A 13,548-nucleotide genomic window follows, 5' to 3' on the forward strand; every position below is an offset into this window, starting at 1 on the left:
AAGCAGTTGCCTGGCTACTCCAGTGTAACTCATCCATGAGCAAATGAACACCAACTATGACCAAGTGTCTGCATGCAAGTATAAGGGAATACATTATGTATTCTATATTATACTCTGCAACTCCCCTGTGGTGTTCATTGTAGTTCTGCAGTTCTCTACAGCCACAGATTGCCTAATTAGATTAACCAAGAGGCTTTCCTGTGGTAATCATTTAGCGATCCTCTTCCTTTGATGAACACTGTGCTGCTCACAACAGCATACTGAAGGTCAACTGATTTCATTAAAGGAATGGAATATATCTTGGGTGTATTTATGGTGTTTCACAGTTCTCATGTGAGGTGCTAATCAGTCAGCTTTTAGAAACAAAGGCTTGTCTTCAGAGGTGTTGGGAGCTGCTCACAGCTTAGCTGTAACCTTTTCTCACCGTTACTTCAGGAATGGATTTGAAGCTACTATGTGAGTACACGGTGTGTTCAGTGCACTACTGTCATTTAAGAGGCCCAATCATAATACATCTTAAAAAATGTAGGTACATGTGGTAGCTGAGTGTGGATCATACAGTTTTTCATTATGATGTTAAGAGCATGTGAATGCTGTGATGTAGGTAAAGTTATTCTGTAGCAGTAGTGCCCTTCTTTACCTCAGCATTATATACTTGTGTGGATCATAATCTTCTCTCCACATCATACATTGATTTATCACAACACATAGATGCCTCGTGACTTGAGGGATTCTGCATCTGTTTTGCCTGTATGGCCTATAGCTGATTGTCTTGTTTTATGTAATTAAAATAAATGTATCCCTTTCATCTTAAATCGTGTCGGCAGATCTTGCCTTTGAAGCACTGCCGGAAAAAGCCTACTGTCACATCACAGACTTGTTCATGTCTTACATAAAGATAGGAGACATACTGTTGGTATGATTCCCTCATTGATTAATCATAGAGTTATCTGCTTTGGCATTTATGACAGAAGAACTGTGACTTGTTATTGGGTCTGACTGGTGCTCAAGGAAGTTTACCAGCTGTCAGATTTCATTATTCGAGTTTTAGTGGCTGTGTAGTATACTTTAAAACGATAGTGAGTTAAGATCTTTTAGTTTAGATCTTTGCTAGTTCTGAGCCTGATCTCTGAAATAGTCCTGATTTTCACCTCAATAATGGTTCTTTTTTTTTTTTCTTCAGATGTAGCACAGTGTGGATCTGAACAACTTGTATCTTCACTGGCCCTTATTAATCCAAGATGAGAAAGCATACACAGTTGCATCAAATGGACAACACTATTTATATGCTTTCAGTTTTGGGAACTTGTTTTCTGCTCTCCTGAATTAGTAGTGGTTTATGGGATATTCTGGGTTTTACTGCTGAATACTTGCTTGGTGTGCTGCAGAGGAGACATGGCCCGAAACTCTCGCCGTGGTTCCAAGTACAAGGCAAACGCCAACCACGATGCTGATTTTGGCTGCACGCTCCAAGAGCTTCGGTCGCTCATGGAACTCAGAGGCACCGAAGGATTACAGAGAATCCAAGAGTGTTATGGAGACGTCAAAGGAATCTGCTCCAGGTTGAAATCTTCACCCACAGATGGTAAATATGAACTATGTTTGTATTATTCAGGTGTGCCGAAGCATTGAAAAATGTTGGTGTGTCACTGCTTCTCTCTGAATCATAAAGTTCATTATAGTCATTACAATAGGAGGTTTAGGTCACATGTACCATGATGATCTCTGGTGAATCCGATACTTAAGCAGCTGAGTGAGACCCTTTGTAGCTCTGCACGGTTTCTGTGAGGTCGGATTCTGGATGGTGTACAAAGATTTTGCTGTAAGTTTACTATGTTTAATCAAGATGATATGGAGAACTTACTTGAGGTTTTCTGATTATTGCTGATTAAATTAGGAAGCTGTTATAGGTTAAATCTTTCCTAACTCATTAAGTGTACTTTACCTAATGTAGGAACTCCTAAAAGAGTACGTGATCTGCTGATATCTGCCATACATTATCCAAGGCTGTCATTTCAGGCCAAATGAAATAAGCAATAGTTTTACTTTGCTTGTGTGTGGTGGTTAGCCATTACTGCCATTCATGTTCAGGCACACGGAAGAGCTGCTCAGCTAACTTGTGTACTGTTGATATTGTTGCTGCTGTGACATGTGAATAGTTAACCCAAATCTGTCACTATGTTGGAAATGTTGCTGCTGACATTTTGAATATTTGCTCAGGGCTAATGAACATTTACAGAAGTGTACACATGGGTGACAGTCTTTCTTTAAACCCTACACATTAAAGCCTAAATTGCTCAGTCACATTATTACCCTTTTTATTTTAATTTATAAATTTGATAAAAATCTAACCACATATCTCTAAACCTTTACTTTTTTTAGAATGAAGGAATTTGTGATATAAGTATGCCTCTTTAAAATGTGCTGTATTTTCAGATTTGTAGAAAAAGAAATTGACTCCATATTTCAATTATTCTTAATTTGCACATGATAATTGGCCTTTATTCTTAGTAGGCATTGTGACGGCAACCCTGCTTGACATTGGTGTTTATCCTGTGAGCTGGTGCATAGTCCTGCTTTGTGCCATAGCATGCTAGTGACAGGTGGGAGCAGATCGATTTTCTGCATGTAATCCCACTCTGCGTAAACCACATAGCAAAATCCTCAGTGCTCCGTTTCTAACTAATCTCCCAGACTGCTATACTCTTCTCCTCTTCTGCTTTTGCCCTTGTTTGCATTTTATGTGAAAGTAAAGAGGTGTTGAAATATTTAAAAAATGTAAGAGGAAAAATTTGTTTTTATGTATGGCTGTATTTGCCCTGTTAATATTTTAAAATATTTCTAACATTTTAGCTGCTGCTCATTTAAATTGGTCTATTTTAAATATTGTGCGGCATAACACGGGTGAAACTATGAGCTCGTAATAAAACTCCTCAGTTTTCTGTGTAGCCTGATTGAATTTAACTCTGTAATAAATGTACATATTTTGTAATCGCTTGCTTTTTAATGTAAAAAAATGTACAATAAAATACTACTCTGTACTTATGAAATGGTGATTGGATCTAGATCTAATATAGAGACTAGATGCGTCTATGCTTTGTTATGCATCACTCATAGAACAATCACTTCTTGCAGACAAAATGAGATCTCAATCTTTCTTATTCTGTTTAGACAAGAATCATATTTGTGTTAGACATATATTTAAGCTAACAAGTCTTATACACTTAGGGCCTAGGATTCTCAAAGCATGTTACTTTAACCGGTAACCTTTACATTTATGGCATTTGGACAAAACCCTTATCCAAAATGACTTACATTATCTCTTTCTACAACGGAGCAGGGTCAAATTTTAAGGGCCTTGATTAAGGGCCCAGCAGTGACAATTTGGTGGTGCTTGGATGTTAACTCACAAACTTACAATAAATAGTCCAACATCATGAAACCACTGAGCTACCACTTGCAACAGTTATTTTTCAGGATGTAGTTTTTGACTTAAAATTTGTACAACCCTCATATTAATACTTTTATTTCAGTTATTATATATAATCCAGTGTCTGATCATTTCTGCCAACTCACTGTTTAGTTTATGGTTGAACACAGTCAAGAATCATCATACGTTTATTATTGTATCTACTACTTGCATCCAGAAGTTTTGCATTGCATTAATCCAATATGGTATTATGGTGTAATTTGGTAAATTATATTACAAAAAAAGATTCAAAAGTTTTTGTTTTAATGTCATTTTCTTTCTTCTATTTTGTAGGGCTGAGCATAGATCCTGATGACCTTGCAAAAAGAAAAGAAGAATTTGGAAAGAATTTCATACCTCCAAAAAAGCCCAAAACATTCCTTCAGTTAGTGTGGGAAGCACTGCAGGATGTGACACTAATTATTTTGGAAGTTGCAGCCATGATATCCTTAGGCCTTTCCTTCTATAGACCTCCAGATGCTGAAAGAGAAAGTGAGGGCTTTAGTCATTTTAAACACATCAGAACTATATGACTGTATTAAATACATGTACTTAATAGAAAAATGTGAGTTTTGAATTAGCCTTGAGTCATTATTCTGTTACACTGCTTTAGAGATATTACTTCACATTACTTACTGAAAGACAAGACTAACACAAGGCAAAATGTATAGTTTTAAAAATACATTAAATAGCAGTTTTCATTCTCTGTGGCTGTGCACTGGACTGACTGTGTTGTCTGTGGTAGACTGTGGAAGAGCTGCAGGAGGAGTAGAGGATGACACTGAAGCAGAGGCAGGATGGATAGAGGGCGCTGCCATCCTTTTATCCGTCGTCTGCGTGGTCTTTGTCACTGCCTTTAATGACTGGAGCAAAGAAAAGCAGTTTCGTGGCTTACAGAATCGCATTGAACAGGAGCAAAAGTTCACAGTGATAAGAGGAGGCCAAATCATTCAGATTCCTGTGGTCGAAATTGTTGTTGGTGACATCGCTCAAGTAAAATATGGTAAAATGTTTCTCCCGCATCTCCAGTATTGACCCTCCATGACATTTTCTTTATGTAACAAATTGAAAGCAAGGGAAATGCATTTTTGCTATTTCTTTATAAAAGAAAGGCCAGTTTGTCTTGCCTCTCTTTTTTGTTTTTGTTTTTTTTTTGTCTTGTTTTGACTGACTGAAAGCTTTTATTTTGGTTTGTTAAGTGAAGCTTCTGTATGTTATGTCCAAGGCCTGACCATCTAGCCTCTGCTGTGTGCCTTCAGGTGACCTTCTTCCTGCTGACGGTATTCTAATCCAAGGAAATGATCTAAAAATTGACGAAAGCTCTCTCACAGGAGAGTCGGACCATGTCAGAAAGACACTGGACAAAGATCCCATGCTACTCTCAGGTTTTGAATCATTAGATTTTAGCCATTTTCCTCATACAGACAAAAGAAACCTTGTTCAATTACAAGGTATCATGAAAAGAAAGAAGGGCATTGCATAAGAGTCAGCAGTACAACTGGAAACGCATTAGAACTTTAATAATACATATTTGAATAATTATACTTGAATATAAGAATATATGTAGCTGATATATGGCTTATTATCTGATAGACTTGAATGATAATTTTCCAAAGCAATCTTTCTTTAATGTTTTGTAACCACTATATTATTCCTTCAGGCACTCATGTTATGGAGGGATCAGGAAGTATCTTGGTCACCGCGGTGGGCTTGAATTCTCAGACTGGTATCATCTTCACCCTCCTCGGTGCAGGAGATGATGAAGGAGTGGATGAAAAGGAGAGGAAAAAAAAGAAGAAGGAGGAAAAGAAGAAAGAAAAAGAGAGGCAAAAGAAGGATCTAAAACGTAAGACTTTGGACATTTATTGAATAGGCTGCAAATACTACTACAAATTTGCACTTACAGAATGGTCTAGTGTAAATAGACATTGTCCTGCATGTTTAGTTAAAAACTTCATCCACTGTGTTTTCACTACATGTGACTATTTACTTGCACTTCCAGAGGACAGTTTGCTTTTGGTGTGTTAATACTGTACTGTAAGTAATATAAAACAGCAGGGCTATTCAATTGGTGCACCGGTACATAGTAATTTGTTTGGCCTAGAGTGAAAGTCATCTCTATAATAAATTTAGTTTAGTTGGACAATGGACTTTTTATGAACCGACAAACTATGACAAACTAATTTAATAGCCCTGCACTACAGTATATGACCAAATGTTAGAGGACACCAGATCATTATACCTATGCTGTAATTGTGTCTGTTGTTGAACATCCCATTCCAGATTTGGCCTTCTTTGCTGTTCTAATTCTCATATAATACCACATGTTTGTGGGTATGATGTTTGTGAAAATCTGGTTTGCAGTAAAAATTTCATCCCACAGGTGTTCACTAGGTTTGAGTGTCTTTGTAGGCCGCTCAAGTTCTTCCACTCCAACCTTGACATAAAATGTCTTTATGGACTTCATTTTGTGTACATGCGCTACACCCTGTAGTTCCAGTAAAGGGAAACTCTAATGCTACAGAACACACAGTATCCCGTACAATTGTAAACAATTGTTGCTTTGTTGCAACAGTTTGGTGAAGTTCCACATATGGTAATGGTAATGTGCCCACAATCATTTGGTGATCTAGTGGAACTCACTCATAGTTTTTGTGTGCTTTTTAATGAAAGCTTTCACCCACAACAGAAGTCAGACAAGATGATCTGACTGAAGAATAAGTTCTCCTCTGTGTGTGTCCACATACAAATGACCATTTGCTTTATCCAACAGACAAACAGCAAGATGTATCAGAGAAATACAATGGTAAGTACTTTACAGCTTTGTAAAACATCTGATGTCATTATGTTAGTCTGATTGGTAGTGCTGTTTGTGTGCCCCAGCCATATGGTTCTCCACTGACCTAAGGGTCACATGTCATTTATCTTTTTTATATTGATAGTAACCAGGAGCTTACTGAGACCTACGATGCTACAACACTGCTTTTTCATGCTATGTATATTATACACACACACAGGCACCAACACATATAGAGTAAGTCTGTTAGATTATGTATTGAGATTGATTGTATGAAATGACTGCATAGTTGGTAATGTGTGAATTTGTTAAATGTGGTTGCATGTAGATAGAACTACAGAACTGAATTATTGTCATATACCTTGGTCGGGTTGGAGCAATCTCTTGTGAAGGATTAAGGATTGTTTAACGCTACTACATATATCTGATGCAACAAAAGTAATGTTCTGTTGGGATTTTCATAAGCGTAATATATAAGGGCTATTAAAATACTATACACAAAACGAAATATACATACTTCAGAAATAAAATATAGGTAAATGTCATCTTACAGATATGAGCTTTAGTTATATGCAGTATGTAGCAGTAAGTGCAATCAAGGCATCCCCTCAAGGCATCCCACCAAGGCAGCTTGGCAAGATAATCCATTTTTTGTTGAGTTGTTTAACGCACTTGGTACATGTACTGATCTCACTGCTGCTGGTATTTGCTGTGCAGATAAAGATGGAGTAATTGCTGAAGGACAGCTTCTCAGCAGTGAGGATGGGACAGTGGTTGAAGAGAAAAAGAAATCCAGTCTGCCAAAGAAAGAAAAATCTGTACTTCAAGGGAAGCTTACCAAACTAGCTGTGCAAATTGGAAAAGCAGGTAAGAAATTATATGAAGTGGTATGTTAATATGTTATTAAAATATATGTTCATTTACTTATATTGTATGATCATTGTATTTTACATGGAGTGTTATTTTGATTCATATTTGCTTTTGAACAGCTTTATGAAAATAATTGAAACTGTTTGCTCGCCAGGCCTTTTCATGTCGGCCATCACAGTAATTATCTTGGTGGTGCTCTTTTTGGTGGACACGTTCTGCATTCAAGGGCTTCAATGGGTTAAAGACTGCACCCCTGTCTACATCCAGTTCTTTGTCAAGTTCTTCATCATTGGAGTCACTGTATTGGTCGTTGCTGTGCCTGAGGGACTACCTCTTGCTGTTACTATCTCATTAGCTTACTCTGTCAAAGTATGAGTCATGTACATAAACTTTGTTCATACATTGCTCCCCTATTGCTATTAGTAAAATCATCCACTTTAATATGAAGGAATTTATGCACCTATATCCTATTGTGCATTTAGTGTTAAAGTTCCACACAATGGGAAATTGTAATGGAGAAAGCTCAAATATGGGTGTGATGGTCAAGTGTCAACAAACCTTTGACTAGATAGTGTAGCTTTGTCAATGGCGTTATTCATTTACCTGTATGTCAGTCAATGAATTATTTTTGAATGCCAGCTCAAAATGATTACACAGCTTAGAATGATTTTCTATGCTTGTCTCTTCATTTGGTTATGGTGCTCTGCAACTATTCTCTTGATTTTGGTCTTTCAGAAAATGATGAAAGATAACAACTTGGTCAGACATTTGGATGCTTGTGAGACAATGGGCAATGCCACTGCCATCTGCTCCGATAAGACTGGCACATTAACCATGAACAGAATGACAGTGGTGCAAGTATATGTGGGAGATAGACACTATAGGAAGGTGCCTGAACCTGATCTCATTGAAAGCAAGATCTTGGATCTGCTGATCATTGGCATTAGTGTTAACTGTGCATACACTACTAAGATCATGGTAAGAAATCATCACTAGTTCAGTATGCATTTTTTCTGACTTATTTTCTAGTTAATTTGTTATATTAAACGGTATTAATATTGAAACTTAAAAACTATATGTTGTTTTGTGTACTGTTGAATACAATCTGAATTTAACTACAGTGTTTCATGGGCTACTGAATATTTCTGCTTTATTTGTATATTTGTAGCCACCTGAGAAAGAAGGTGGACTACCTCGTCAGGTGGGGAACAAAACTGAATGTGCCTTGCTGGGGTTTACGCTTGACTTGGGCAAAGACTACCAAATCATCCGCAAAGAATACCCAGAAGAGAGGCTTTTCAAAGTCTACACCTTCAACTCTGTGAGAAAATCCATGAGCACAGTGCTGAAAAATTTTGATGGAAGTTACCGGATGTTCAGCAAAGGAGCCTCTGAAATTCTTCTGAAGAAGTAGGTCTGCACTTGAGATATTTTGGACTCAAAACGTGTAATTGTGGTGCCACATATATATTTTTTTAAATGGCAACGTTTATAGAGTTTATAGAGCTAAGAATGATTGTCTCTTTATTTGGTTATAATGCTCTGCAACCTTTGAATCTTGATTCTGTTAAAAATAGGAACCTACATCTGTTTTGACCTATTGGGATATGCTACACTTACCAATATATATTGTATGCATATGAGCAAGTATTTGTAAGTATAAGCACCTAACATTTGGTCTGTATTTGCAGGTGTTGTAAAGTTTTAACAGCTAGTGGTGATCCCAAAGTCTTCAAACCCAGAGATCGAGACAACCTGCTGAATAATGTGATTGAGCCCATGGCTTTAGAGGGTTTGAGGACAATCTGCCTGGCCTACAGGGACTTTCCTGCCTCAGAGGGGGAACCAGACTGGGACAATGAGGCTGACATCCTTACCAGCCTCACCTGCCTCTGTATTGTGGGCATTGAAGATCCTGTTCGACCAGAGGTGGGTCTTACTTGTCAAGTTGTATATTCCCACAATTTTAAACAGACCTGATGAAAATGATCTTATTTCAGACACCAAAAATAACCAGCCGTATTACCCTCTTGACTCCCCAATACTACTTATTATTATGTATATTATATTTTTAACTTGTGGGTGCTTGCACCGATCTAGGTCCCTGAGGCCATTAAGAAATGTCAGCGAGCAGGAATCACTGTACGTATGGTCACCGGAGACAACATTGACACTGCCCGTGCTATTGCCAATAAGTGTGGCATCCTTCATCCTGGAGATGATTTCCTGTGCCTTGAGGGCAAAGAATTCAACAGGCGAATACGCAATGAACTAGGAGAGGCAAGCTACTGACAATGTAGATGCATTTATAATCAAGATGTTATAAAGGACTTTTTTGAAGAGTACACAACATACTATAATATTTATGAATTTGTATATATAAACAATGTGTAAAATTAGAAAAAAATCTAAAGAAATACTGCTTCACTAAGAAATTTGGATATTTATCCTGTTGACACTGTGATATAATAATTATGTCCTTATTTCAGATTGAACAAGAGCGTCTTGATAAGATTTGGCCTAAACTGCGTGTACTTGCAAGATCCTCTCCAACTGATAAGCATACATTAGTTAAAGGTACGTTTCTGGAACTTGCATAGTTTGATATTACAAATTGTATCCTATTTATATAGATCAATCTAGCATTGCAACTTCTTTTGTAAATTTTCAATCTCAGGTATAATCGATAGTACTGCTGTAGAGCAAAGACAAGTAGTAGCTGTAACAGGAGACGGAACAAATGATGGCCCTGCCTTGAAAAAAGCTGATGTTGGCTTTGCAATGGTATGTATATTAAACGGTAAATAAAAAGTAAAAAATTAATTTAAAAATAAATAAAATGAAATTAAAACATAAATAAAACAACATATTGGATTTTTAAAAAATTGAGGAATAGAATGTGAAGCAATACTAAAGAGTAGACACTTTACACTCTGCACTCTGTGATGGATGCTGGCACAATGAAAATTCAGAGATATTTGTCATGTAGATTTGTCATGTTTCTTTAGGGCATTGCTGGAACAGATGTGGCCAAAGAGGCCTCAGACATTATCTTGACAGATGACAACTTCACCAGCATTGTGAAAGCTGTGATGTGGGGGCGAAATGTCTATGACAGCATCTCAAAGTTCCTGCAATTTCAACTGACAGTCAATGTAGTGGCTGTAATTGTGGCATTCACTGGCGCCTGTATCACACAGGTCAGTGTTTCCTCAAAATACTCCTTCTCTATTGGAGATATTTTACAGTATGTACATGGGAGAGTTTACAGAGTTTCCCCCCACCCCACTTACAGGACTCTCCACTAAAAGCAGTCCAGATGTTGTGGGTGAATCTGATCATGGACACATTTGCATCACTGGCTTTGGCCACTGAGCCGCCTACTGAGGCTTTACTGCTGAGGAAACCCTATGGTCGCAACAAGCCCCTCATCTCAAGAACCATGATGAAAAACATTTTGGGTCACGCTGTATACCAACTCATTATCATCTTTACTTTGTTGTTTGCTGGTAAGAAGTGCATTTTTGGTTCAGTTATTAGCCATTTTACAGGTGTGAAAAGTGTATATTAATAAGCAAGTTTCAACTGAAACTCTCTGTAAAAACTGCAACGTGAAGTAAAATGGAGGCCAAAAAAAGTAAATCTTCCTTTTGGTAAATCTAGATAATCGTTTGCCGTATGATTTATCCCCTAACAGGTGAGAAGATCTTTGATATTGACAGTGGCAGGAATGCTCCTTTACATGCCCCTCCCTCAGAACACTACACAGTTGTCTTTAACACCTTTGTCATGATGCAACTCTTCAACGAGTTCAATGCTCGCAAGATCCATGGCGAGAGGAATGTGTTTGATGGCATTTTCAACAACCTGATCTTCTGTTCCATTGTTTTTGTCACATTTGTTATCCAGGTAATGTAAAACAGCAGTATTTTAGTAATATATTTTATTTAGACCAAAGTTAGGGAAAGGAATAGGGTTACGTTTCCTTCTCATTTATTTTTCCCAGTTGGGTCATAATAGGGTTATATTCATTGGATTATTATCATAACTCTTTCTAGCACTAATAACAATTTATACACCTGCTGTATTTAACACAAGGGCTTTCTTTTGCAGATTGTAATTGTGCAATTTGGTGGCAAGCCCTTCAGCTGTGTTGGGCTTAGTATTGAGCAGTGGCTCTGGTGTGTCTTTCTTGGCTTTGGAAGCCTTATTTGGGGTCAGGTGAGCCTAAAGATGCCTTGTCTATGTATCATTTTCTTTTGAGGGGCTTTGTGGTCCTCATTCTTTGCGTTAACAATCCACAGCTGATAACCACCATTCCCACAAGTCGGCTAAAGTTCTTGAAGACTGCTGGCCATGGTACCCAGAAGGAGGAAATCCCAGAGGAGGAACTGGAGGAGATGGAGTCTCTGGATGAGATCGACCATGCTGAGATGGAACTAAGGAGAGGGCAGGTCCTCTGGTGCCGGGGCCTAAATAGAATCCAGACACAAGTAAGTGACAGCTATGAATTCTGAAAAAATTACAGAGTGGCATATTGTGTGTTTTTCTTTCCCAGTCTTTCTTTCTTTGACTGTTTTTCTACATTCTTGTATTTTTTACCCTTTAAACAGATCCGTGTGGTAAATGCCTTCCGGGAAGCTTTGTCCCCTTATGAAGGCTTGGAGACTCCAGAATCACGAAGCTCCATTCACAACTTCATGAACCACCCAGAGTTCCACATTGAAGACTCCAATCTGGCCATCCCCCTAATTGATGAAACTGAGTCGGAGGAAGACAGACCAACAAAACCCAGTTTTGTACCATCAGCCATTCCTTCTGGCATTTCTTCACCAGACCAAAACAATTCTGCCAACAGCAGAACATTTCCTAACTACAAGGACTTAACAAAGACTGCCAGTCCTCATACCCCTGGTAGTCCCATGCACAATCTGGAGACATCGCTGTGATTACACCCATGCTAAAAACCCTCCTAAGAACACATCGATACCAACCATGTTATGACCATGTCAAAAAGAGCACAACCCAGATGTCAGGTGAATGTGATTTCTTCAATTATGACGTTTCCCGTTTTTTCCCTTTGTTGTTGCTAAAAAAAAAATCATTTAAACAAACCACTGCCTGATGTGATAAGGGTGTGCCTATTACTGTTCACTTGAACATTTGACCCAGATATGTTGCAGCTATGCATTTCAGTTCATAACAACCAGACAACAAACTTATTCAGTGCAGGGATAGACAGTAATGTTGTGTCTGGAAACTGAACAATGTGTCTGCATGGCATATTCAATAAATAAATAAATAATCAGAGGATGGGCGTGAGCCTAATGTGATTGGGTAAAAGAGATTTTCTAAAAACAAAAATGTGATGTTGAATGACGTATATGAAGAAATCGTGTTCACAGGGGTGGCAACTGGGTGTTCTCATCGTAAAAAAGAGATTTTGTCTGTGGGTCAATTTCGTCTAAAAATTGAATTAATCTTTTGATCACTTTGTAAATATTTTCATCCCAGAAGATATATGTGAAAATAAAAGATTTATGGTTTATGTATTTTCCTTCAGATAATTATACAGTGATTGTCATTGGATTCAGAATTTGACCAAAATTGCTTATTTCCCTTGAGCATTTTTTATGAAACACTTTATGAATTTGTTGTTTATATTGTAATTAAAATGGTCTGTTTACATGCTTTTTGAGACTGTCACCTTGCATGAAATTGGGATTAGCTACTGTTATAAATGAAAGAAAAGGGTTGTCTGATATGCAATTCAAGCACAAAAACTATAAAATGAATCAAAACTTTGTACACTATAGGCTAATAATAAACTTATACAACTTTAATAAACTTAACAAACACTTATATAAGTGTTTGTACATCTAAACACGTTACCACCTGCCTTTTGATTATTGCACTGATCTTTGTATCAGGGTTACGTTCTGCAGTTGCTGGTTATTTTATTTGAATAAACACATTCAGCATAAGCCTGGCAAATCACAGTAGCTGCACTCCACACAAAATTAAAGCAATATTTAATGCAGTTTTGTCATTTTATTCCATTGATGAACTCAGATATTGTATACTTCTGAATGATGAGCAAACTATATTTAGTTTTCCCAAATTACCCCAAAGACCCTTCAGGAATATAACAAATTGATGAACATCAATGTATTTCTTTAGCAAAAGTGCAGATGTTTTTCCACCTCTTGATCTGATAATGATAGCTTCTATTAAGAATTGTAAAAGGTAATAGGTTATGTTCTGCTGTTGTGCTGCAAATGACGTTATAAAAGGCTCTTTAATTCTGTTTTTCACTGTAGTTTCATTTGTGTTTTGGAAATTAATGCTGATCTGTGTGTTTGTTACTGTGATTGTGATTGAACATTTTGTAAGTATGAGTAATGTGTGTCTT

General features: G+C 37.4%; 1 protein-coding gene across 1 annotated transcript; it reads left to right on the top strand.

The window, feature by feature from the left end:
- Positions 1-371: 371 nt before the first annotated feature.
- atp2b1b (ATPase plasma membrane Ca2+ transporting 1b) lies at positions 372-13,548 on the top strand. Its single transcript, XM_060885615.1, has 21 exons — positions 372-467; positions 1,184-1,585; positions 3,764-3,961; positions 4,215-4,472; positions 4,729-4,854; positions 5,130-5,315; positions 6,243-6,275; positions 6,984-7,133; positions 7,291-7,505; positions 7,872-8,114; positions 8,305-8,546; positions 8,828-9,065; positions 9,237-9,416; positions 9,626-9,713; positions 9,814-9,920; positions 10,145-10,336; positions 10,432-10,645; positions 10,834-11,045; positions 11,250-11,357; positions 11,441-11,629; positions 11,750-13,548. The coding sequence occupies exons 2-21, from the start codon at positions 1,396-1,398 to the stop codon at positions 12,083-12,085; spliced, it is 3,705 nt and encodes a 1,234-aa protein (XP_060741598.1). The 5' UTR covers positions 372-467; positions 1,184-1,395; the 3' UTR covers positions 12,086-13,548.

Source organism: Tachysurus vachellii, chromosome 13 (assembly GCF_030014155.1).
Source record: "Tachysurus vachellii isolate PV-2020 chromosome 13, HZAU_Pvac_v1, whole genome shotgun sequence".
NCBI classification, from domain to species: domain Eukaryota; kingdom Metazoa; phylum Chordata; class Actinopteri; order Siluriformes; family Bagridae; genus Tachysurus; species Tachysurus vachellii.